Below are 27,700 nucleotides of genomic sequence, written 5' to 3' on the forward strand. Positions count from 1 at the left end.
TGCTTTATATTTCAGGAACTTTTATAGTGTTTTAAATCCATATTTTCCAATAGTAAGGTCCCGTTCAGTTGATTTTTTAAAATACACAAAGCTAAATGAATCTTTTCTGAGATCCATTTTTTAAAAATTCATATTTTTCTACTTGCCGAATTAGGCTTAAAAAAATATCAAACCCTAACTTGCTGTTAAATTGTAGGAGCTCTCACACCCGTAAAAAGGCAGAATTGTCATTTCCTGCCAGGTATTTCCACACTTTCCATTCTTAAAAGAGATGTTGGTCACATTTTATATTGATGATACATTGAAAAATTGCTTATAAAAAGATTAAATGATTAGCAGATGTTTTAATAAATGGCTAATCAACTTATTGTGAGAGTCCAACAGGTCAACAGGCTGCTTATAAACATGTCTTATAATCATCTAACAGAGTATGTCTACACAGCAAAGGCTATGCATGGACTAGCCTGCCCAAGCTAACTTGAATCCAGCTAGTGCAGGTAACAGCAGCAGTGAAGACAGGGCAGTGCAGTCTTCAGCATCGGCAGTACATGCCTGGCACAGCTCCTGGACAGGTATGCCGCTTGCTGGCACGTTCAGAAACCCATGTTGTGCTACTGGTACCCACACGAGCTGGATGCAAGGGACTTCAAGTAGGCTAGCCTGCACACAGCTTTTGCTGTTTAGACATACCCTTATAGCCCTGGTCTACACTTAAAATTTAGATCAAACTAGCTATGTTGCTCCGGGGAGTAAAACATCCACACCTCAGAGCACCACAGTTAAACCAACCTTCCCCCAGTGTAGATGCAGCTAGGTCAATGGTCAATGCAGATTACCTACACGGACACAAAAACCCCTTCTGTCAGCATAGGAGGAGTCTACACTACAGAGCCACAGTGGCAGAGCAGCAGCAGTAACACTGCAGTGCCTGTCGTATAGATACGCCCTAAGCTGAAAAATCGCACGCTTGTAACCACTCATGTCTGTATCGTTTATTAGAGCATTATTAACTGTTGCATAAGTGTTAAATTATTCATATAAAGCATAACTCAGGCTTTTTAGTGATTTTATTTTGCCATTAGCAAAAGTTGTATCATGATTGGCACCGAATAGGAATAACAGATGCGGGGGGGAAGGGGGGGAGACACACTGTTTGATGGTTTTAGATCAGAAGATTACAGAATGATCTCACGAAGCACTTGTCAGAACAAGATTCCTGAGTAATTCCTTGCTTCTTGCAAGAAAAAACTAAAACTATGCTATGAACCACTGGTGAACTTTCCACTTTATTCCTTAGGTCTTTAAAAAAAAAAAAAAAAAAAGCACAACAAAAGGCTTTACAGTGCTCTCCTAACTACTACAGAACCAGGTATTGACAAAATGTTCGGCTATGTTGCTCTCCCCTGCAGCAGTCTGGGGTTACATCTGATGATGTAGCAGTACACAGCTTTGTTATGATTTTTAAAAAAAATCTTCAGTAATACTGCAATACAAAAAGAAATCCTGTGTTAGAGACAGCCATGGACAGTACAACCAGGGTAACAGTACAGCCAAGATTTTAAAAAAGTAAGTGTCTAAACTTAGGTTCCTAAATCTTTATTTAGGCATCTTATATGTAAATGGCGCTGAGTACCCACTCATTACCTCTCACTGAGGTCAGTGGGAACAAATAGCGTTTGGCACTTTTGAAAATCAGAACTCTTATTTAAGTACCAAATAAGGATGTAGGGCCAGATTTTCAAAGGTATTAAGTCGCCTAAAGAAGCAGATAAGCACCCACTGGGACTTTCAAAAGCACTGAGATGCCTAACACTCATTGATTTTGCCTATCTGGCTCTTAAGGGTGCAGATTTTCAAAAACAGGCGCTAAAAGTCAGACTCCTAAATCCAAAGTTGTGTCTCAATGGATGTCAGCACTTCTGAAAATTTTGCCACTTATTTAGGTACCCAAGCATGGCGCCTCATTTTAAGACCCTCTTTGAAAATCTTAGGCTAGGAACCTAACTTTAGGCACCCATTTTGGCAATTATTCCTAGGCAAGGGGATGAGAGGAGGGAGAAGAGGACAAACATGCAACTGGGAAAAAAGAGCCAGCCACTGGTTGCAGCCATTGATGCCAATGCTTCACTTTCAAACTGGGGATTATATTTCCACACGGCCCCTTAGGATGTACATTAATACACACAAGAGAAGCTGGCTAGTAGAATGCAGTCAGAAAAAATTATGAGAAATCAAAGTGTTTTTAAAAGCTACTCTAAGATGTAGAGCAAACAGAAATGAATGATGCTACTGTAATTTTACTTTTAAAATGTCCTTGCGTTGCTTCTGTTTGAAAGTCTTGAAAAAATAATTACCTCTGCGTAACTGCTGATGTCTACTTTACTCCACTTGCAACTTCCAGCATGACAGTTTAATTAATGGCACTTTTATATATGGGGGGCCTATTAAAAACCTTATAATACTGATACACATGGCTTGTTATGGGATTCAAAAAATCACAAACCACCAATCCCATTATTAATTTAATATATTCTTGCATAATATATATATATCTGTATGTACAATTATGGGCTATGTATATATTTTAATCCAGGTTTTCTAGTAACACAAAAATAATTTGTTATTGCATATTGCAAAATGTACCATGAGGAATCTAATGTTAATACAGGAAACTATCAAAGATGGTACATCTCAAGTGAGATCTGCTTTTAGTTTATGGATATACATATTCAAGAGCAGAATTCTGCACATTAATACCCTTCCTGTTAGCAAAAATGGAACAGACAGACAAAGATGAGGGATGGAGCTTGATAATGCACTTCTATCCCATTTGCACATATGCAATCAGGCTCTTGAAGAAACCCAACACCCTAGTTAGGTAAAACGAACAGATGACATCAAATTTTGCAGTATTTCAACCTTTACTTTGAGGACTTTATTTTTTCAAGCTCAGGTGGGCAATTAAAAGGAAATAACACTTTAACGGTGGTAGCCATGAGAGTTTCTGTATCTAACACACCAATGAAGTTATACAACAATCTCGGAGGAAATCCTTACAACCAATTTGTTAACGTGGGCAAAAACATTTTTTTCTCAGCTGACCCATTTTTGTTAATTTTTTTCAAAGAAAAATACAATACATAAATCCTGTCAACCTGAGGCAGACACCCACACAGCATGGAAAATTTCAGCCCAAACAGTTTAAACTGGGCAAAGTTATAAGCAACTGAAAACAGAGCCTTATAATGGAAAATATCAGGCAATTTTAACTTCAAGTGTTCCTACCTTCATCCTCTTTAATAAAGCAATTGTGTGAGGGTTTCAAAATAGTTTTAAGGATCTGACTTCTCAACAGAAAAGACCCTCTAGGGTCCTCTAGGACCCGGTGGGGTGGGAGGGTCCCAAAGCCCAGGCTCCAGCCCACACCCATAAGTCTATACAGCATTAAAACTGCCCCACAACCCAAGTCAGCTGGCACAGGCCAGTTGTGGGTTTTTCTTTGCTGTGTAGACATACCCAGCATAACTCTACTGTATGCAACAGGGCTACTTACACGTGCAAATGTTTTCAGGATGGGGCCCTTCATTTAATATCAATGGGCCAGGTTCTGAACTCTCTAAACTGGTAAGGAGGTAAATGGTGTTCCAGTGGCATAAACCCATTGTAGGATGAGAGGAAGCAGGCCCAAGAACTACAGCATAAAGCACAGAATTCTCTGATCTCTAGCTAGACAAGAGGCCACCAAAAAGAAAATTCCGAGATAAAATAAGTTACCAATACTCCTCTGTGTAACTGACCCACTCCTTAGTTAACGGACAAATAAACTCACTGGACAAATTTCTGATCTCAGCTAGACTAGAATAAAGTCACAATACTGGCAAAACTTCTATCAAATTCACTGAAGTAGGACAGGGGCCTACCTCTCTGGGGCTCTGCCCTGTGTAGCTGTGCCACTCAAGGAAGAGCCCTCGAAGAAACTGTACTGGAATCACCACTTCTCCCTTGCTCCTTTTTCTTAAATACAGAGTGCAACTTACCATCCCCCTTGTGCCAGCCTAACTCTACCCACTGGTGCATCGAGGGCAGCGGTACATGCTCTGCCCATTTCCTTGGGAGGGAAAAGGGTGAAGGGGACAGGGAATGCAGGGGCTGTGCTCAGCACCAGACCTGGATTCAGGAGGGTGGGGTCTTATGTCCTCTTACTCTCCTGCCTGGACACGTAAGACAAGATCACAATCTAGCCCACTGACTGAGCTGGTCACTCTGAAAGCCTGCACCAGTTTCGTTAAATAAATTCAGTTAAAAGGGTTGAGATAAACCAGTATAAACTCCTGTCATTTCAATCTAAGAGTAGCTTACTTCACTTTAGATTAAACCTGTTCCTGGTCAATTTAAACTAAACTGCAATAGGAGTCAGAGTAGCAGCTGTGTTAGTCTGTATTCGCAAAAAGAAAAGGAGTACTTTTGGCACCTTAGAGACTAACAAATTTATTTGAGCACAAGCTTTCGTAAGCTACAGCTCACTTCATCGGACGCATTCAGTGGAAAATACAGTGGGGAGATTTATATACATAGAGAACATGAAACAATGGGTGTTACCATACACACTGTAAGGAGGGGGGGGACGAAGAGGAGGACACCGACACCTTTTGTAGTGATAATCAAGGTGGGCCATTTCCAGCAATTGACAAGAATGTCTGAGGAACAGTGGGGGGTGGGGAGAATAAACATGGAGAAATAGTTTTACTTTGTGTAATGATCCATCCACTCCCAGTCTTTATTCAAGCCTAAGTTAATTGTATCCAGTTTGCAAATTAATTCCAATTCAGCAGTCTCTCGTTGGAGTCTGTTTTTGAAGTTTATTTTCCACTGAATGCATCTGATGAAGTGAGCTGTAGCTCACGAAAGCTTATGCTCAAATAAATTTGTTAGTCTCTCAGGTGCCACAAGTCTCCTTTTGTTTTTGCAATAGGAGTGTGTTCACAGCCTTTTACACCAGTCCGAATCAGTTAATAAGACACCATATATTAAGTTGCAGCCACTCAGAATACAGAAAAATCCTAAATACCCAGGCTATTGTCAGATTTTAACACATTTAACCAGAATTCAAATGATAAAAAGGCTAGATTTACTTGGCTTAAAAGTGATCATCCTTTTTAGTGGCAACTACTTAATTTTCCATTGGTTTTCCAGTCTAGATCCCAATTTTTGAAGAATCCTGAGCCACTACAAAAATATACAAAACATCAAAACTGTGAAAGAATGTTACAGTTAAAACTTAAGAAGACACTGTGAAATTGATTAGGCAATAAAACTGTCATACCACAAAAGTACTGTACACAAAAATCCAGCTGTGCACATCTTATTTATGTTAAGAACTACTAGAGGCAGGGTTCAATTTCAAATTAACTTCTCACTGTTGCAACTACTGATTTAAAAACTTAATTACATCGTAGAGCCCACACACGACAACATTAGACTCAGAAATTTTCTAAAGACAGATAAGTGAATCTATCATTAAATGTAAGGCTAGTCACTTCCAAAAATTCAGCTCATCTATTTCCCTGACAGGCAATAAAGATTAATTTCTTTACACTAAAATTCAAGTCACTCACAATTAACAGTGATGCCCCGTCATCTGTAATGTTTTCCCCACTACTCTTTCTTAGTATCTGGGAAGAATGTGTCAATGCCATCATTTCAAACATGAAATGTTAGTCTTTTCACATTTTTAAAATTAGAAAGACAAGATTACTTACAGCATCAGGGTGTTTTAATAATCTGCTCTTATGCACTAAATCCCCAATCCAGGAGAGTACTAAACATATGAGTATCCTATTAAAGTCAGTTGCAGTCAATTGGATTACTTGTGTGCTTACAGTTAAGTGTGTGCATAAGTGCTTTGCTAGATCGGTCCCTAAATAATGGGGCAAGTAAGAGAGAAAACTGAAAAACTGAGTTTTGTCAAATCTAATTCTGCAAAACTCCAGTCAGCATTATGTATTTATCTGTATATACAGAGCCCATCTCCAAGTATCTGAGCACTAGAGAAAACTTAAAAACCAGCAATAACTAAAATACATTTATTTGGGACCAGTGGATCAGAAAGAAACAGCTATTCTACAAAACATGTAGAAAGAAAAAACAACACCACACCAATAATGCAAAGAATTGCTGAACATTGGGTCTTCAAGCCTGATGAGTAAGTAATGCATCTATACCAAAGGTCATGAAATAGCAACAGAGGCAATTCACTTCAAAGCTTCCATTAGTAATTACTCTGGCTGGGATTTCAAAACACATTGGAAGCTGTGTCCTTTCTGGTTAATGTCTGTAAAAGTGACCCCATATACTGCCTACTGAGTCCCTATAGATCAGATCTTTTGGGTCATTTTTAAACAGTGTTTTGTCATATTTGTTCACTGTGGGCTATTGCTATATCTGGCCTACAACTGCCATACATACCACACGTCTGTACGTCTCACTGTACAACCGAGCTCTGCTCCTCATTAGGGCCTCCAGTTGCTAGTGCACTACAAATAAATAATCCTGATCCCATCAAAGATAATAGCAAAACTTCTTCAATGGCAGCATGATCAGACATTATGGTTCTAGCAGTTTCAAGACTGGCCATCTGTCCTTTTTCTGATGTACCACTGTATGAAACACTGTTCCCATATCCTCCACGTTCAAATTCAAAAATAGCAAGCACTTACATAGGGATATCCAAGGAGCCAAAGGGAGTTAGGCATCCAACTAATTGAATTTAATGGGAGTTGGGAACCAAGTATTTGAAAATCCCAGCCTTAACGTTTATCTGTCTTGATGTTTACGTTCCACTCAAATATTAGGATTCCATTTTTTTGTGTTTTTTCACTCAGTCCTGAGGACAGCATGATTTCCCCTCCATACCTGCAGAGAAAGGTTTGCAAGTCTGGCGATGATACAGGAATATTTTCATGGAAAAATAAAGGGATTTAAATCCAGTTTTAAGCAAAATAATGGAGAACACAGAAGACTCTGGTGAGCTTGTGAAACTTATGGGAGTTCACTCACACCTTGGTTTCAGAAAAGGTGTTAGCAAATTATCTATGTAGTTGCTGTCAGTACTGTACAAGTTGTAACAGGGAGCCAGCACTTTTCATTTGAGAGCACTGTAATAATTTGTGGCTTGTGTCCTAACAGCAGATTATGAGGAATAAAATACTTGTGGTTGGAATTTGTATATCATCACGTCTGCATGTTGTGCAAACTGATAGAATATAACTGGCTTAGCATACAACTGACTTACTCATCCACACTCCAAGCCACCTCCAGGATGTAAGCAAACTTTACAATCTCAAAAGCCTACCACATTCAAGGCAGTGCTGGAAAAATGACAGTTTGTCTTGATATCTTAAATCAAAGGGAGGGAATGTGAAACTGAAAGCTGTATATGTTTTGGGAATAGGAGGGAAGGGTGAATTTGATGCTCATGAAAACAGAGGCCAGCTAGCATTACATAGGGTTCCACATTGAATAGGTAGGTGCATTGGAAGCTTCCCCACACATATAATAAAGCTTGCACCTAGTAGCTTCACCACTAAGCCTCAACCCTGACCTGCAGTTTCAGTCCCGTTCTGGCCCTGAAGCTCTCCTCAGCAGAGGCTATGAATTGTGCCAAGTTGTTCAACACTTCTGACATGAGCAACCCTTCAATAAGCAGTACTGATACTATAAATCTGGCGTAAACCTGCCATTTAAGGCACATTTGAACCCTGTCTACTCGTGTTTAAATTCTGACAGATTAAACCAAGAGGGAAGTCCATGAGTTTATTCCAAAATTGAATGACCCATGATGTCAGTAAATAAAGGCAGAGTTTAACACTGTAAAAATCAGATGCGTCTCATTCATAAAGAGAATGTGATTGCACTGATTACTTGTTCTCTGCAGTAACGTAAAGCAAATAACTACTGAAGTTTCTCATTCTTCATCTGAGTACATTTTCTAACTTAATTTTCTATACATACTAATGCTGTAAATATATTCATTGAGATTCATAACTTGAGCACTAGCCATACAACTCACAAGCGTTAATGAAAGATGCATGTCTAAAAACACTTTTCAAATTCAGATTATACCCTTTGTCAAGAATTCCAGATCACTTGTCAAAAAAGCTGCACAAGAGCCCACACTTTCTTTCATTAATAACCACTGCAGAGGTTAAACATTTTTCATTTTTAACCCTTATTTTTAAGGTAGCACCTCCTTTAATGAAGTTTGACATTTTAATTACATGCACACTATACATCACCCCAAATCAGTCAATTGCTATAAAACACTGATCTTCCCAATTTAAATTAGACACTGTAGAATCAGACATAATATTTGTGAGAACCAGTTAATGTATTTAGATGAGAAACAAGATCCGAAAGAAATTGTTCAAAGGCGTATTAATATTTTTATTACAGAATGAACAATTTTTTTAAAGAATACTGAATGTTGGAAATGGAGAAAAAATGTACTTGGTTGTTGTATTATAATATGTTAATCCTCTAGAAATGGCCAGTAGGAGGATCTTACACTTGCAGAACAGAAATGTTGCCGGGGGAAAATGAAAACACATTAAAAAAAAAAGTCTACAGTAGCAATAATAACCTGGCTTCAGAAAGTTACTGGCCATTAGCTTTACACTCCTAACCAGTCACTAATGAAATATATTTGTAGCCTCAAATATTAATCACCCATATTAGGTATCAAGGGGAACTCAAATATCCCCATATATTGGTGTCTATCATAAATTAAAACAAAAAATATATATAATTTAAAAACAAGGTTTTCCCTTTCCTCTGTTTCTTTGACAGATTCCTGTGACAATTCACCTTCTATTTGTGAGCATTTAGGAGACCCTAACAACATATTTACGTAACAAAAAATAAGAATTGTATAACACACAGTACACACACATTATGAATATATAGATGCATACATCACATGTGCAGATAGACAGTACCTCTTTACCTACCTGCTTCATACCTCTTCCAAAACACTTGTTTATGGGAAGTTCTTCTTGAATGATATATGAAAATATACAGACTAACTAAAATGTGTGGCTCCCAAATCTGAAGTGGTGGTATGCAAGTGGGTCCTTCTAAGCAGTTTTGCTAAAATTCCTTCCATCTCCCTGTCCCACCCTGTGCTGGATGCTGTCAGCTGGAGGATGCATGGGCAACTTATAGAGTCCAATGGATATAATTCTCATTAAATAGAACAGACTGGCGCAACTACCTTTAACACAAAAGTGCATCCCAAGGAAACTATAGGTCCAGCATGCAGTGCTTCTCCATGATCCCAGCTACTATGCCAGAATGCTGAAATTGAGCGAGCACTGCATTCTGGAACCTGTAGGCTCCCTGGGCTGTATATCCGTATTAAAGATTAGGGTGGTTCCTCATATTTTGTGCAGCCAGCAGGTTGCATTCTGGCCATTTGTAAGATTTCTCAGTGCTGTTGACATGAGAAAAGCTATTAAAAGGCCATTTTTCCATGAGCAGGATTTGGTGAATGTTCCCTCCATGGAATTAATACTCACCTGGTGGTTTCATGTAATAATTCTCAATATCAGACATGTCCGTATGCAGCGCGCACTCGAGATAGCTGAGGATAACTTTTCTACTGAAGTAGTACCTCATACCCATCAGAAAGATGGGCAAACAGCAGGTCAGCAGCAAGGACTTGGTCACAACAAAGCATATTACTATGGAGATAAGGAAGAGAAATAAACGATACCTGTCAGAAAAGAGAATTTAGTGTTGATTTCGGAATAGAAACCCATTTAAAAAAAAAATCAGACATAACATACATTTGTACAATATAAACAAAAGCTAATCAATTTACATTTTCACAATAATGTATTTTAGATTAATAGCACATTTTTCATTTAAGAACAGCCTGTAAAAAGTTTTATTTAAGACTCCCAATTCACAAGTTACTTTAAAAAATTCAACTATAATAATTATATCACATTTGATGAAGGATTTTGCAGTGTGTTTCTGTAAAAGCTCCCATCCAACTTGCCACAGTTGAAAAATCCTGCAAATATCATTGCGTCACACAAATATCAAAGACAGATGGTGTCTCTATTAAGATATGTCTGCGATTGCTGCTCAGACAAGATTTGACTGCATCACCAGTCCCTGCAGAGAAATCAAAGCACTAAAACCAAGATGTCCACATGTGACTTTCCATTTCTACAGCACTACAGGGGACAAAGCACAACTGTGACTAAGGAAGATATTTTGTGCACACCACCCAGTAGCTGTGTGCTTATTAATTAATTATTTTGGTCACTGGAAGTTATACAGGTTTTCCAGAAGGTCCCTAAGGGCCAGTCATCCCAAAACCTTACACTAGCCTGCTTCAGTATCAGGAAGCAACGTAATGCTGGCCTACCGAAAATAAAACAGCAGACAGCACTGAGATGGCTGCTGGCCCCATCATCACTTACCACTTTGAAAGCTGTGAATCTTAAGCAAGGATGTTTTTAGATCAATCACATAGGCACACAGAGAGAGGCGGGCATAGACTTCATTGTTCTCAGGTGCATTTAGTATCTTACCAATAATTACAAAGTTACCTGACATTCTTTATCATTCCCTTCTCTCTCCCTGGCCCAAAAAGTGAAGGAACCAGCCGTCTTGCCGCATGCAAAGGGCAAGGGCATGAGAGAGAAAAAGGGTCCACATGGTGTTTTCTTTGGGGGGGCTTTTGCATTGACGGCAACTGACATTATCTTGCAGAGGTAATTTTTTTTCAGCTATTAAACCCTATCAAGGAGCAAGTAAATATCGGAACAATCTAGTTTCCTCTCGGCTGCCAGCTGGCCAAGGCAGGGATCCCGCCTTAGTTTACGTTTTATGCAGCTTTGTAACTTGCATCAACCCCGAAGATGCAATGTTTAATAAACTCATAAGGCACGCGGCTTTGAATTAATACTAAACCGGGCAGCTCTCTGCAATACGCGCTGGTTACAAACAACGTCTCGCCCCTCGACCCCGCTGAGGTCAGGGCCCCGCGCGGCTGCACGCCGCAGGGAGACCCCAGCCGCCGCCTCTGCAGCCAGGAGGTGGCGCGAGACCTCCCGGGTCCAACGTCCCGCAGCGGCGGCGTCTCGCGCCCGAGCCCGGCGGTCTCTAGGTAACGCTGGAACCCGGCTGCAGCCGCTGCCCCGCCCAGGTGCCGAGAGAGAGCGGGGAAAGCGGCGGGCGGAGAGCGGCGGCGGCGGCGGCGCCGCTCCCATTCATCGCTTCACCTCCCCCCGCCCCAGCGGAGCGCAGCATCCCGGCCTGGAATAACTGGAAAGGCGAGTCTGTCTGCGCCGCGCAGGGACTCGCCGCCGCCGCCTCCCGCACAGGCGGCAGCAGCTCCCGGCCCCGCTCCGGCCAGGCTGCGCCGGGCGCACCGGCCCCGGGCAGCAAACCCCCGCAGGCTTGCAGAGAGGAGCACCCGCCGCCCCGCCCCACACTTCTCCTCCGCCCGCCAGTGCAGGGAGACGCACACAATACACACCCCTGCACCCCCTTCCCCAGCGAGCTGCAGGGGCCCCCCCTCACCTCCCCTCCCCTCCCCTTGCGCGCGCTCACACACAGGCAGAAGCAGAGCTCGCAAGTCCCTGCCCCCGACACCCAGTCCGGGGATACCTCTCCTAGACACCCAGAGCCACCGGAGCCGGCCGCGCGCCCCGCTCCCTCTAGAGGGAAGCCCCTTGGACACGCAGCCCCTCAGACCTGCAGAGAACATCCGCCCCCAACTTATCTCCCCGGAGGACGCTCCCCACCCCTAGCCAGTAGCCACGCGCACCCCATGTGCAAGCAGGGAACCCCCACCCACACGTTGCTCGCAGGCTGGCTGCTGCCCGCATGCGGAGTGCAGGCGGAGTGCATCGATCGGTGTTGCACACTCCGCTCTGCAGTGATCTCCAAAGCGGGGCTCACGGTCCAGTGCTGCGTTCCTGCTCCTCGCAGTCGCCCGAGGTAGAGATCCGCTCTTTGCAATATTGCGACTTTTTAACTGGCCTGACTTTTGCACCATGACAGGATAAGATGCTGAGGCTGCGGCTGTTCTTTCCCTCCAGCACCAGCAGCTCTGAGACAGCAATTCTGCACCAAATATTAATAGGATCGATGCAGGGATGGGTTCTCCATCCTTCAACACAGATCTTATTACCATTCTTCCTTTTTATTACAATTGCTGAACAAGTGTGCCCCCTAAAAAAAAGTGAATATACTTACTAGCGAGTATCCCATAGAGCAACTGAATGAGGGGGTGGTGTTTTAACCCTCTAAATGCGGTGTTAGGAATCCTTTCCATGATTCCTTCATAAAATATACGGCGCACCACCTCTTGCTCGGAAGGATGAAATTCTCGTATATAAACGTTGTCTTTCTTGAAATCCTCTTCCACACCACTCAGAGAAGCTGCGGAGGAGGAAGGTGAGCCAGATAAGGAGGGCCACATCTGGGAGGAAGACACAATGATCGCATCTTTTTTGGATCCTGAAATTGATTCATGATCTTCCGCCACAATCTTAGTCTCACAAACCATTTTGGGAGACGAACAATGCATGCAAACTGGCCGAGAAACAAAAAGGAGCCCGGCTTTAAATAAGAAACAAAACACGCCAAGCAGTAACTGAGAGGAGCAGCTTTTATGAGTGCGAAACAAACGGAGCTGCGTGGAAAGCGAGAAAGGAGGGCCAGTGCATTTTGGAGAAGTATTTATAATGCAGCAGAGCCGGTGCAATTCGGAATCAGGGGGTCCCTCAGGGTCCTAGCGTCCTTTGTATTGGCTGGCAGGGGTCACCATGTGATCTCCAGGGGTGGGGAGGAGAAACACCTCCTTTGCCTTGCGTTTTATTGCTCATTACTACAGCATGCATTTCATTTCCTCTTCTTTTAACTATCCAAGCCCTGCTGGGGTATACAGATACTACGCAAATCTGTCAGAGGTGGGCCTGTCTCCTTGGAGAGGAGAGGAGTATGATTGACTTTGTTTAGCAAGGGCTCTGACTGAGGTTCAGGTTGACACGTTGCAGAGTTCGCAGCATAAAATGTCTGGCATTTAGGTAATCTAGAATTCTTCTTGAAAACTACCTGCTCCTTAAAAGACTACCAATTCCTCTTTGTTTCAGTAAAATCTATGTAGGAAAAACATGCACAGATTGTTCTAGAAATAGTGACTATCTCTCTGTATATACATGCTTGCATACATTTACATGGCTGTATGTATATAGATTCTTGTGTATACATGCGCATATATAGCCAGTTATCTAGAACATCTGTCTAAAAATCCACTGATATATACCTATATAGTCATTATTCTGCAGCATGGAATCTCATTAATGGTCTCAAGAAAGTGGAAAACTTGAGGTTGATTTGGCACCTAATCCTAGTGATTCGAATTTGGTCTCAAAGTATGTAGAGTTTATAATGCACGAAGTGCGGCATGTATTTATTAATAAGGCCTTATATCAAAAGCGATAGGGGTGACAAACTAATGACAACTTTGAATTTTCATTAGGGAACATTCTGGTTTCAAAATGCATTTGCTTACTTTTCAAAAATGTAACTAACACCTGGCTAAGTTCCTGCTGGAGGCCACATTCAGCTGGGGGGGAGTTCGCTTTTCTTGAGTGGGAGAGCAAGTCACTCACCACTGCGGATAGTTTCCGGGGATTAATTCTTTCTTCCCTCCCTTCGTGCATATAAAAGCAGCACTCTCCACCCCCAGTCCCTATTTCTAAAAATACACCGCTCAGCTCCACAGAAGTAAACAGCGATCTCGAACCCACGTGAACAACATTCAAAGGGATTTTGGTGTGGCAAACATTAGGGGATTGCTTTCCTCGCGCGATTCTTCCCCCCCTTACAAGAAAACAATCAAAAGAAACATTTTCAGTTGTCATCAAATAACACACACACAAGCTTAGGTCGCGCTGAACTTTTTCTGCAGCAGGAATCCCGTGCCCGGCACTACGGCGCTGCATTGTTTTCCGCCGGGCGCCAATAAAGGTGAGTAACGTGCCCCAGCCCCCGGGGCGCACTCCGCCAGCAGGCTCCGGCGCGCCACTCCCACGATGAAGCGCCCTCGCGCCTCGGACTGCCAGGGCAGCGCGTTTTGCTCCTCGGGCGACTAGACGCAGGGTGTGTGGGGGGGGTCTCCCTGCCCGGGACAACCCTGCGCCCGTTACTCGGGCTGTGCATTGGCCGGAGCCTCCCCTCGAGGCTTCCTGGAGAATTAGGGCTCGGCAAAGCCATTCAAACAGGCGGACCCGCCAACTCCAGCAACCCACAAGGAGCTGGGGCTGGAGGAGGGGCGCGGACCCGCAGGAGGAGGAGGAGAAGGACTCTCGTCTCCGCAGCGCCCAACAGCTCAGTCTATCCCGGTTTCAACCGGCCGGGACAGCATCGCTGGTCTCCCCCCACTCCTCCAGCTCCCTCCTCCGCTTGAAGCATGCGCCTTGCAGCTTCAGTGCAGGTAGCGGCTTAGCCACTGGCTTGCGCGCAGCGCGGCTTGGCGAGGAGGCGCGTGGGGAAAGGGCTGGCGACAGCGCTTCCCAGCTTCATTAATGCGGGCGGCGAAGAAAGGAGCAATCGCCCGCCTCTCCCACTGGAGCCCAGGCTGCTGGCATGAGCTGCCTTCTCCCCAGGCTGCCGGTTCCCGCTGGGTTTTACTGCAAGAGGCTGGAGCACCAGGCGCTGGCTACAAACAGTGGTGCAGGGGTTGGACCCAGAGAGACTTGAAATTTAAGTGCCTGCGAGTGGAGCTGCTCTTCCGTTAACAGCCATGAGATCAAACAATAGGAATAATGCCTGGCAATAAAGGAAATGTTTGTGGTTTGATAACTCTTGAATTATAATCGCCCTGTGTTTATACTGCTGAGAATTTACTAGGCAAGACAAGCACAGCGGCTGTTCAGTGTATTGATGAGATCAGTAACTGGTGAAAAGCTAGGAAACAAAGGTAGGAATAAAATGGTCAGTTTTCACAGTGGGGTCAGGTAAATAGCAGAGTCACCCAGGGAACTGTACTGGGGCCAGTGCAGTTCAACATATTTATAACTAAGCTGGAAAATGGGGTCAACAGTGAGGTGGCGAAGTTGGTAGATGATACAAAATTACCCCATGGTAGTTAAGTGCAAAGCTGACTGCAAAGAGTTGCAAAGGGATCTCACAAAACTGGGTGACTGAGCACCAAAATGATTGATGAAATTCAGTGTAGATTAGTGCAAAGTAATGGACACTGGAAAACATAATCCCAACTATACATATAAAATGATGAGGACTAAGTTAGCTGTTACCATTCAAGAAAGAGATCTTGGAGTCATCGTGGATAGCTCTCTGTGAAAACCTCTGGTTAATGTGCAGCAGCAGTCTAAAAAGCTAGCAGAACATTAGGAACGGGCTAGATAATAAAACATAAAATATGGTAAAGTCACTATTTAAATCCATGGTACGTCCACACCTGGAATACTGTGTACAGTTCTGGTTGTCCCATCTCAAAAAAGATATATTAGAATTGGCAAAAATGATGAAGGGGATGGAACAACTTCCAGATGAGGAGAGATTAAAAAGACTGGGACTTTTTCAGGTTGGAAAAGAGATGGCTAAGGTGGGCTATGAGGGAGGTCTGTAGAATCAAGAATGATGTGGAGAAAGTGAGTAAGGAAGTGTTATTTACCCCTTGACCTAACACAAGAACCACAGGTCACCAAATAAAATTAAGAGGCAGCAGGTTTAAAACAAACATAAGGAAGTACTTCTTCACACAACGCACAGTCCACCTGGAGAACTCATTGCTAGGGATTGTTGTGAAGGTCAAAATTGTTACTGGGTTCAAAAAAAGAGCTAGATAAGTTCATGGAGGATAGGTCCACGAATGGCTGTTAGCCAGGTTCGTCAGGGACACAACCCCATGTTCTAGGTGTCCCTATACTTCTGACTGCCGGAAACTGGGACTGGATGATGGGGTGGAGCACTCGATAATTACCCTGCTCTGTTCATTGTCTCTGAATTATCTGGCACTTGCCACTGTCAGAGGACAGGATGCTGGGCTAGATGGACCACTGGTCTGACCCACTATTGCCATTCTTATTTTCTAAAATCTAAAGGCAAACACTGAGCTGAAGTATTCTTTTTAATTTACAGCCCTTTAGGTCTTGTCCAGACAGGAAGGTTAATCTGCAGCTTTTTGCTGCATCAGGTAATACAGTTTATGCAAGCCGCAGTAATAAGGTGCACACAGGATGGTGTGCCCTGTCAATGTGCATCTTTGTGTACGCATGGCAATTGTTTGCTGCTGACTGTGGGCATGGTATTCTTGGAGAGTATCCTGTTCCTAATGTTCTGTTAGTTTTTTTGACTGCCTGCTGCTGCATGTTAAGCGGATGTCTTCAGAGAACTATCCACGATAACTCCAAGATCTCTTTCTTGAGTGGTAACAGCTAATATAGACCCTGAAAACTACAGACCTCAGGCAAGATCTTTATGTCTTTGAAGTATATTTTAAACAATATTTAATTTTCATCTAGCTAGGCTATGTAGAAGTCAGAGGTCCATATATTTTTGTTTGACCTCTTCTAGTCAGACATTTCACTTTCCTGAGACAACTAGCAGTGTGCACTTGTTGTTTAATAATTAGCCAAGATACATAAAAATCAGTAGTAAGAACCCATCCCGTTCCTTTTTAAGAAGAATAATGTCCTGGATGTATTGTAATCACTGAAGCTTCCTCCCTCCCGTCCAGCCCAGGACTCCCCTATTTTACCTGTCTGAGGGCTTGTGTACATATAGAATTATTCCTGATTAACTCTATGTGTGGACATCCTTATTCCAGAATAGGAGTTAATAGAGTTAATCAGGAATAATTCCATGTGTATGCAAGCCTTTAGCACTTACCCAGATACTACAGTGATGAGACCCATGTATCTCACAAACACTGATTAATGTATTCTCTCAACACTCCTGCAAGTACTACTACCCTCATTTTACAGACAGGGAACAGGGGCACAGAGATATTAAATGACTTGCCCATGGTCACACAATGAGTCTGTTACAAAAGCAGGCATTGAACCAGATCTCTTGAATCTTGGTACTGGCGTAACCACTGGCATAACCACAAAACTGTTCTTTCTCCTTTATTTTAAACCTAGATTTTCAGATTTCACTAGAAACTGGAGGACACTAGAAGCTCTAACTCTGTTGCTGAGCTGTGGAAAATAAAGGGAGGAATTAGTGAAAGAGCAGTCAACCGTGACTGACTGAAGCAAATGTCAATGAAAAGTCAGGGCCCAATCCTGCTCTCATCGTGCAAAACTCCAATTGACTTTAAAGGGAGCCAATTTGGGCCCTAAGAAAAGAAGGGAAATTGTTAAATGTTTGGCAAGCCAACTGCTTTGCCAGGGGCGTTGAGTATTTTAGAATGCAGTTGTCATCCCAAGTCACTAAGCATTTTCCTCTTCATTTACTTCTGCTTCTCCAGAACCTAAGGGTGTATCTAACCAGATGGCATGAACTTCCCATGAACCTGATGGATCTAGCTAATTTAATTAAGATGGACATTCTTTTTAGAGTCCTGAATTTTATTCAGCTGCTGTCAGCCCTTCTCCCTGTTTGGTATAAGAAGACAATTTTTATGGATGTTTGATGCATTCCTGCGGAAAGGCAAAATCCCCAGAATCAGTTTGAGTAAACTACACATGGTTGAGAACTGGAGAGATCTGAATATTCTACACAAGAAACTTTACAATTGGGTGGCCCTATTTGTGACTGACTCCACTTAGAAGAATTAGAGACTAAACATATCAAGCTGGTAAGCACTGGAAGTGCTTCAGATTTGATCTGTGGTAATGGGGAGTCACTTGCCATAACACTTTGCAGAGCATAAGAATAAAAGAATGACCATACTGGGTCGGACCAAAGGTCCATCTAGCCCAGTCCATTTAGCCAAGCTACCAACAGTGGCCAATGCCAGATGCTTCAGGGGGAATGAACAAAAGAGGTAATCATCAAGTGAACCATGCCCTGTCGCCCATTCCCAGCTTCTGGCAAACAAGGTAGGGACACCATCCCTGCAACCCAATCATAAGAGAAACTCCAAAGGCATGGTACTTGATCACAAAATCTTTCTATCCCATCCCAGAGAAATGCACTACATGCATACTCTGTGAAACTTTTAGGTGTCAAAGATGGGAGTCAAAGGGACTGAGCCAGATCAAATCTTTTCTTCTAACCCAGACTACTGCAACCTTTAAACAAATGAAACTTCCTCTGCTAGAAAAGGGCTTTTATATGTTCTTCCTTAAGGAGAGGTATTCTCCAGGGTAGGTCCCCTTTCAACCAGATCTTCAGTGAGACAAGGTGGGTGAAGAAATATCTTTTATTGGACCAACATGGTCTCTCTCTCACCATCAGAAGTTGGTCCAATAAAAGATATTACCACAACCCTCCTTGTCTCTCTAATATCCTGGGAGTGACACTGCTACAACTACACTGCATAGAAGGGGTGCTGGCACAATTTGTTTAGTGGGGGGGTGCTGAGAGCTACTGAACCCTGTATATGATGGAAACCACCTCAAGCCAGGGCGTGCTGCTGCACCCCCAATACCAGCACCTATGCTGCACAGAACCAAATTTTTGTAAGCCGTTGCTCGCAGGCCTGCAGACATCCAGTGGACTTGAGGAGAGAGGCTCTGGTGTGCTCTGCAGTGTAGAACCTTGGGCTGAAACCCCTGGTACAATGGCTAGGTCTCAGTAATACAAGCCACTACAATAATTTTACCATTCAGATTTGGTGATTAATCAATTTAAAGCAGAAAGAGCACAAAGTTCTGTGAAATGCAGAAAATCTACAGCATCCTTCTTTCATTACCTGGAACTTCTCCTGGGAGGCAGTTTTGTGTTGTACCCTTAATATCTCCATCATCAGAAAATCAAGGAACATATCAAGATTTACAAACCTTTGTTCTTAATTAGAAAGAGCTATATCTCTCCAGAATTCCTCAGATCCATGACTTGGCTCACAGATCTGAGAATCTTCTCATACGTCCACTAAAAACTTCTTCAAGATACTGAGCACACACTAGCATTTGGCTGGAGAACCTGGGCATGGACACTCTGATAACCCACTTGTCAAGAGTTCTTATCTGTTGTGTCTCTTCTGGAACCTCTGGAGGCCGTATACGCTGAATTTCATCTGCGTAGGGTTGGGAAGGAAGAAAAATGTAAATTGATCTCTGACTTTGTTAATTTGTAAGATGGGCATATGAATACAAGACAATTTTCTGTGTCTCTGGGGCATAAAAATTTCTTGCTTAATCCTAAAAAGGGATTATTTAGGATATGTCTATACAACAAAGAAAAATCTGTGGCTGGCCTGTGTCAGCCGACCTGGGCTCGGGCTATCAGGTTGTTTCATTGCTGTGTAGACTTCCGGGCTCTGGCTGGAGCCTGTAATAACTTGCACAACATTTCCTGGTACTAAACCATTAAAAATTTTAATATCGGCGAAAGGCCAAAGCAAATCTGAAATTTTAGTTCAATGGTTCCGTGTACTTCATTGAGAACATTGTGTTGCTTTTAATGATTGATCATTAAATCATCTAGGGAGCTCTAGAAAAGGATGTGTTGGGTTTTCATAGTTTATTCCTTATATTCACTCAGTGTATGGCAGTGGTTTTCTACGTTTTTGCATTTGCGGACCCCTAATAAATTTGGAATAGAGGTGTGAACTCCTTTGGAAATCTTAGACATAGTCTGTGGACCCCCAGAGGACTACACTAGATGACCCTTGCGTTCCTTTTTAACCCTATTGTTCTATGACCACAGATTGAAAACCACTGTTCTATAGTTATGACAACCTTTCATGGACCCCGTAAACATAGTCCACGGCCCACAGGTTGAAAACCACCGGTAAAAAGCATTCTGCAACACTGCTGAGTACGCCCAAGAGCTCTTGTCACATCACTGCACATTTTGTCTCAATTGATATATAGAAGTTTCATTTTAACCCTTTATAACCCCCTTATTTACTGCTATTTTCTCCACAGGCATTTAAACTGTTCTTTGGGCATTTGGGAGCATGGTAAATAGGATAAGTTCAGCCTAGTGCCCCCAATGTCTAAAAATCAATGTCTAATTACAATCACAGTGTATAAAAACCCTATTCTAACCAATTCCGAAATGCTGTTTTCACTCCCAGTGTACACAGCTTTGCTTATGCAATTATAAGATAGTATTTGCAGTGCCACGTTTTTTCTAAGAGTACTGGCATGGAACAAACAGCATTTTGGAGGTTCATAAAGGGTTAAAATCATATCTAATGAAGGATGAATTCTCTCTGAAGGGTACGCCCCATGCCATTCTGGTTTTGGATTACACACATGGCTATACCTATGGTTTGCCCAGTCTCCTCCCATTCAAATAGTAAAGTGTGTGGCTGCAGCTTTGCCTCCGGCAGTGATTTAAATGCCCACATATTTGTCAGCATGGAATGTCAATATGGCCATGGGGAAAGCACCTATTTTTAACCCTATATGGTCACGGCTCAAGTCAGGTCTGATTTTTCACAGGTTTTTCTGTCATTCACTTAAAATGATCACTGCTGTGACTGTTCTTTGTATTTACAGAGCACCTTTCAGGTAAGGATCTGAATGAATTTTACCGATTGACTGAATGAGTTAGGGAGGGAAGCTTTACAGTACCCGTTTTACAGATGACTAAACAAAGAGGTTAAGTGACAACATGTCTATGCAGAAGTGATTCCAAGTCCCTCAGTCTAGACTAAATTTGATATGAAATGTTATGATGAAGCTAAATGAAGCATTTTGTTCCAGGTCAAACTCATGTTTTGTTCAACTCCAGACAATTTTTTTTTTACTTTTCAATTAGCTAAATACTTTGAAAAATTTCATTTCTGGCTTGATTCAAAATGATTTCCCCTTCCACCCAGCCCCCCCCACCAGTTTTTCAGAATTGTCAGCAAACTGAAAACCCCATTATTCACACAGCTCTAATAAGAACCCCACAGTAGGGAAATAGGGTCAATCTCCCATCCCGCTACCCCCTGATTGCTAATAGAGATCCCCGAAGAATAAGTTTTAATATCCCTTCTGAAATGTTTGGTTTCATTAATTATAACAACTCTGGATATTCTTTATAGCCACATAAATGCCCAATCCCGTTTTTGAATCTTAAATTCTTGACCTCAACAACTTTCTGTTGCAATGAATTTCCCACATTTTGATGTGATTGAATAGCCTCTTGGTCTTGTGTTACTGGGTGCAAGCAAGGTAAAGTGGATTTCTAAACCATACTTAAGTTAACACATTCTCACTGGGTGTGTGATGTGCAAGGGAGACTCAGTGAACAGAAAGTTGGGAAGAAGTTGTTGGGATTATGGTAAAATCAATCACGGGTTAAGGTGAAATAAAGCAACTTTAATTTATGCCCCTTGTTTTCACCATACAGGGAAGAACAGGAATAACTTGCTTGCAGGGACATACTACACTTATGTATCTACTGTCTCTGTTATTGATCAAGATCACTGCAGGGATCCGGAAGAATTTCTTCCCCTCCCCTTCCCTCCCCATATACAGCATTACACAGCTGGCTAGATGCATTATGGGGACGCAAAATACCAGAATAGGTGGATCAGAACAGTGTGATTTTTGAGTATAGCGACTTTTATGTCTCATACGCAAGTCCTTGCTGAAGAATTAGGATTCCTAGTTTTCCTTGTGCAGGCAAGGCCTTAGAAGTCTAAAACTGACATCTCCTGTGAAATAGCTTAATTTAGCTGCACATGTACCGTTGTTTTGCTTACAACAGGGAAAGTGGAGGTTGGCTGCTGACATTCAGGTGCTACTTCTTTTTCACGGTGTTGTAATTGTAGGGATCCTGACCCAAAATGGAGTTGTGGGTGTGTGTGGGGGGGGCCGCAAGGTTATTATAGGGTGGAGGTTGAAGTACTGCTACCCTTCTGCGTTGCTGCTGGCAGCGGCAGTAATGGGCAGCTGGAGAGCGGTGGCTGCTGGCCGGGAGCCCAGCTCTGAAGGCAGAGCCGCTGCCAGCAGCAGCGCAGAAGTAAGGACGGCCTGGTATGGTACTGCCACCCTCACTTCTGCACTGTTGCCTGCGGAGTTGGGCCCTCTGTCAGCAGCTGCCACTCTCCAGCCACCCAGCTCTGTCATGGTATGGTATTGCCACCCTTACTTCTGCACTGCTGCTGGCAGGTTACCCCCTTCAGAGCTGGGTGCCTGGCCAACAGCTGCTGCTCTCCAGCCACCTGGCTCTGAAGGCAGTGCAGAAGTAAGGGTGCCAATACCGCGATTCCCTATTTGCAACTCCCCTGCAGCTTCCTTTTTGGTCAGGACCCCCAATTTGAGAAATGCTGGTCTCCCCCCGTGAAATCTGGTCTTCTGTGTGCTTTTACCCTATACTATACAGATTTCATGGGGGGAGACCATATTTCATGGTCCGTGATGCATTTTTCATGGCCGCGAATTTAGTAGGGTCACATTAATAACATCTCTGCTCCTCCTCTAGCTCTCTTGGCTTGGCCGGAGGCCCTGTCCTGGCTGCTCCTTTTGTATTAATCTACCTCTCTTGTCTTTGGACCTTCTTCCACCCAGCCTGGAATCACCTCCCTTGTGTATGCCAAGCAAACTTCCTTCAGATCCCTTCTCAAATCTTCTGCAAAGTCTTTGCTGCAGTCTTACTCTACCTCCCTCTCATATTGGCATGCCACGTGCTATTTCAATCAGATTTGTCTTGTCTGTGTCCAGACTAGACTGTAAGCTCCTGGGAGCAGGGTCTGTGTTTTGTGTATTTGTAAAGAGTCAAGCATTGCAAGGTTCAATAAATAATACCCTAAATATATTAGGGGTTTCCTCTAGCACCCATCACAATAGTAGTTAAACACTTGTACTATGGGTGCTCCTAACAATGCCTAGCCTTTATCTAGTGCTCCGCATCAACAGATTCCAACGTGCTTTACAAGGGAGGTCAGTATCATTATCCCCATTTGACAGGTGGGGAAACTGAGGCACAAAGAGGTGGAGTGACTTCCCAAGGTCAGCCAGCAGGACAATGGCAGAACCAGAAATATAGCTTGGGTGTCCTGAGTCCAGTGCTCTATTCGGTGTTATATGTACAGGTGTATTATAATTGTATATAATGTTAAGCATATTATGTGGCTGTCAGTAAAGGTAGTGTTAAAAGTCTATTTTTATGCTACACTATGACACAAATTTTGCAATTATTTCCTTTCCAAGCACCCAGAGTATGGCCTAAATTCTCCCCTACCAAGGAGCAAGGTTCTTGCCCAGCCTGTAACCTGGGCTGGTCCTAGAGGCCTGCGAGCAGGGCAGCCACCCTGGGCACCAGCTTCTAGGGGGACTGGACTGCTGTTCCACTCGGCTTTTTTTCCCCACAGCTCTGATGGGCCAGCCATTTTTGCTCTGCTGATTGACTATTTTCCCCCACCTCTCTCCACTTATTGGCTAGTGGGTTTTTTTGGTTTTGTTGCATGGCCACTAGGGTGAGGGTGGAGGGGTGGCTGAAATTGTTTTCTGCCCTGGCTGGTTGAGCAGCTCCTGTCCATCTTCTGGCACACATCAGCTAAAATCCTTTTTTCCCCCATTGCTACCACCACCATCTTGCTGAGCAATCAGCAAAATCCTGAAGTCACTTAGGGTATGTCTACACTATGAAATTAGGTCAATCTTATAGAAGTTGATTTTTAGAAATCGATTTTATACAGTCAATTGCGTATGTCCACACTAAGCGCATTAAGTTGGCAGAGTGCGTCCTCACTACCGTGGCTAGCATCGTACAGAGCGATGCACTGTGGGTAACTATCCCACAGTTCCTGTAGTCTCCACTGCCCATTGGAATTCTGGGTTAAGCTACCAATGCCTGATAGGGCAAAAACATTGTTGCAGGTGGTTTTGGGTACATGTCATCAGTCGCCCCTCCCTCTGTGAAAGCAATGTCAGACAATCGTTCCGTGCCTTTTTTCCATGCAGACTCCATACCACAGCAAGTATGGAGCCCACTCAGCTCAGCTCACCATCACCACCTCTGTTGTGTCCTGGGTGCTGCTGTCAGCAGATGGTGCAGTAGGACTGCTAACCGTCATCATCCACTGCTTCTGCTGCAACTCTGCTCTCCTGCAGATACCATACCATGGCAAGCATGGAGCCCGCTCAGCTCACCGTCACTGCTGCTGTTGTGAGCATTGTAAACACCTCGCACATTATCCTAGAGTATATGCAGAACCGGGCTAAGAGACGCCAACACTAGGAGGATTTTGATGAGGACATGGACACCGATGTTACTGAAAGCACGGGATGTGGCAATTGGGACATCATGGCAGCAGTGGGGCTGGTTGATACAGTGGAACGCCGATTCCTGGCCCAACAAACAAGCACAGACTGGTGGGACCGCACTGTTGCAGGTATGGGATGATTCCCAGTGGCTGCAAAACTTTCGTATGCGTAAGGCCACTTTCCTGGAACTCTGTGAGTTGCTTTCCCCCACCCTGAAGCGCAGGAATACCAAGATGAGAACTGCCGTGACAATTGAGAAGCAAGTGGCGATTGCCCTGTGGAAGCTTGCAATGCCTGACTGCTACAGGTCAGTCAGGAATCAATTTGGAGTTGGCAAGTCTACTGTGGGGGCTGCTGTGATCCAAGTAGCCAATGCAATCATTGATGTTCTGTTATCCAGGGTAGTGACTCTGGGAAATGTGCAGGTCATACTGGCTGGCTTTGCTGCAATAGGGTTCCCTAACTGTGGTGGGGTGATAGACAGAACGCATATCCCCATCTTGGCACCGGACCACCTTGCCAACCAGTACATAAACCACAAGGGGTACTTCTCAATGGTGCTGCAAGCACTGGTGGATCACAAGGGACGTTTCACTGACATCAACGTGGGATGGCCGGGAAAGGTGCATGACGCTTGCATATTTAGGAACTCCGGGCTGTTTGAGCAGCTGCAAGAAGGGACTTACTTCCCAGACCAGAAAATTACCGTTGGGGATGTTGAAATGCCAATAGTTATCCTTGGGGACCTAGCCTAGCTCTTGCTCCCATGGCTCATGAAGCCGTACACAGGCAGCCTGGACAGTAGTAAGGAGCTGTTCAACTATAGGCTGAGCAAGTGCAGAATGGTGGTAGAATGTGCCTTTGGACATTTAAAACCTTGCTGGTGCTGTTTGCTGACTAGGTAAGACCTCAGCACAACCAACATTCCCATTGTTATTGTTGCTTGCTGTGTGCTCCATAATATCTGTGAGAGTAAGGGGGAGATGTTTATGGCAGGGTGGGAGGTTGAGGCAAATTGCCTGGCATCCGATTTTGAGCAGCCAGACACCAGGGCGATTAGAAAAGCACAGGTAGGCGCGCTGCACATCAGAGAGGCTTTGAAAACCAGTTTCATGACTGGCCAGGCTTTGGTGTGACAGTTGTGTGTGTTTCTCCTCTATGCAAACCCGCCCCCTTTGTTGATTTTAATTCCCTGTAAGCGATTCCCTCGTTTGCGATTCTGAGACTGCATGGTCACCTGTGCTGCTGAGTTCGCCACGCTGACCAAACAGGAAATGAAATTCAAAAGTTCCCGGGGGTTTTCCTGCGTACCTGGCTAGTGCATCGGAATTGAAAGTGCTGTCCAGAGCAGTCATAATGGAGCACTCTGGGATAGCTCCTGGAGGCCAATACCGTCGATTTGTGTCCGCACTACCCCAAATTTGACCCAGCAAGGTCGATTTTAGCACTGCTCCCCTCGTCGGGGAGGAGTACAGAAGTCAATTTTAAGAGCCCTTTAGGTTGATGGAATGGGGTTCGTTGTGTGGACACGGTCATTTTTAAATCGACCTAACGCGGCTAAATTTGACCTAACCCCATAGTGTAGACCAGGCCTTAGGGTATGGCTACACAGCAACTTGGAGTGTGCTTTCCAGCATGGGTAGACAGATGCACTAACTCAAGTATAGTCCCATCCACCCTCCTGCGTACATACTCTGGCATCTAGCACACAGAAGCACCCTCCCAGCTGTGTGTAGACATACCCCGAGCTGGGGATGTTAAGGCTGCTTTTGCAAATGCACTTTTGCAAATGCATTGCCAACTCTTGCAATTTTATCACAAGTCTCATGATCTTGAGGATTTTGTCAAAGCTCTAGCTCCCAGAGTCATGAGATTGGGAAAGAATCTCATCTTCCATTAAAAAAAAAAAGACAGAGAGTAACTCTCTGCCCCTCATAGTTTCTGAGAAAAGCTTAAAAATGTGACCCAGGTGCACCTAAAGGCTCAGAAACTAGAAAGCAAATAAAACGAACCACAAAATTACAGTATCATTTCAAAATCTCATGATTTTTAAGCTAAGCTCATCATATTTTCAGGCTTGATTCATGATTTTTGAATGCTTGCGACCAGCTGTACTGCTTAGCAGAGTGGGTGGACCCTTCCCCCATGCCTAGACTACAAACACCGGTGGCCCAACCACAGCCTGAAGGCGGGATCCAGCCCATGGGATGATTCCGAATGATTTTCAGCTGCCTGCAGCCCGGCTTCCTAAGGCAACTGTGAGGCCTCTGCCAGAGTCTCCTCCCTGAGTTGGGAGGTTAGCTGTTTTCGAGTTTCTGCTGTGAGCATATCTGTGTATTGTGTTTGTCAGAAATATAAAGGGAAGGGTAACCACCTTTTTGTATACCGTGCTATAAAATCCCTCCTGGCCAGAGGCAAAAGCTTCTACCTGTAAAGGGTTAAGAAGCTAAGGTAACCTCGCTGGCATCTGACCCAAAATGACCAATGAGGGGACAAGATACTTTCAAATCTGGAGGGGGCGGGGGAAAGGCTTTTATCTGTCTGTCTGTGTGATACCTTTGCAGGGAACAGATCAAGGATACAAGCCCTCCAACTCCTGTAAAGTTAGTAAATAATCTAGCTAAAAAATGCTTTAGGTTTTCTTTGTTTTGGCTTGTAAATTTGCTGTGCTGGAGGAAATGTGTGTTCCTGTTTTTGTGTCTTTTTGTAACTTAAGGTCTTGCCTAGAGAGATTCTCTATGTTTTGAATCTGACTGCCTGAAAGATTATCTTCCATTCTGATCTTACAGAGTTGTTCTCTTATCTTTTTTGTGTTCTTCTAATAAAGTTCTGATTTTTAAGAATCTGATTGGGTTTTTTGGGTTTTAAAAATCCAAGGGGTTTGTGCTCATCTTGTTTATTCTCAAGCCTCCCCAGGAAAGGGGGTATAAGGGCTTGGGGGAATATTTTGGGGAAATAGGAATTCCAAGTGGTCCTTTCCCTGTTCTTTGTCTAAAACACTTGGTAGTGGCAGCGTTTTACCTAATCCAAGGGCAAAGACTTTGTGCCTTGGGGAAGTTTTAACCTAAGCTGGTAGAAATAAGCTTAGGGGGGTCTTTCATGCGGGTCCCCACATCTGTAACCTAGAGTTCAGAGTGGGGAAGGAATCTTGACAGTGTTTATGGTGGCATGTGCTTTGTGAATTTTAAATAAAACATGGTGCAACACTGATCCATGTGCAAGGGTACAAGTCACTGCAGAGAACTGCAGGCAAGAAAAGAAAAACTGATGCAGAGAATAGGGCATTTCAAACTAAGTTGTCAACATCATCCATCGAGGAAACAGCACAGAGGCAA

The 27,700-nt window shown here is 43.7% G+C and overlaps 1 protein-coding gene across 2 annotated transcripts in view; it reads right to left on the minus strand.

Annotated features, from left to right (window-relative positions):
• Positions 1-13,005, minus strand: part of NAT8L (N-acetyltransferase 8 like) — a 52,500-nt gene extending 39,495 nt beyond the window's left edge. Inside the window, exons 1-2 of one of the 2 annotated variants that reach the window (XM_073342731.2) lie at positions 12,271-13,005; positions 9,573-9,737 (exon numbers count right to left, since the gene is read on the minus strand). In XM_073342731.2, coding sequence (XP_073198832.1) covers positions 9,573-9,737; positions 12,271-12,604 — 499 coding nt within the window. In that variant the 5' untranslated portion in view covers positions 12,605-13,005. Of the gene's footprint in view, positions 1-9,572; positions 9,770-10,980; positions 11,334-12,270 lie in introns of those variants that run through there. The other variant, XM_073342732.1, reaches the window with a different exon arrangement.
• Between the last annotated feature and the right edge of the window lie 14,695 nt (positions 13,006-27,700).

This window comes from Lepidochelys kempii, chromosome 4, assembly GCF_965140285.1.
Source record: "Lepidochelys kempii isolate rLepKem1 chromosome 4, rLepKem1.hap1, whole genome shotgun sequence".
Lineage (NCBI taxonomy): Eukaryota > Metazoa > Chordata > Testudines > Cheloniidae > Lepidochelys > Lepidochelys kempii.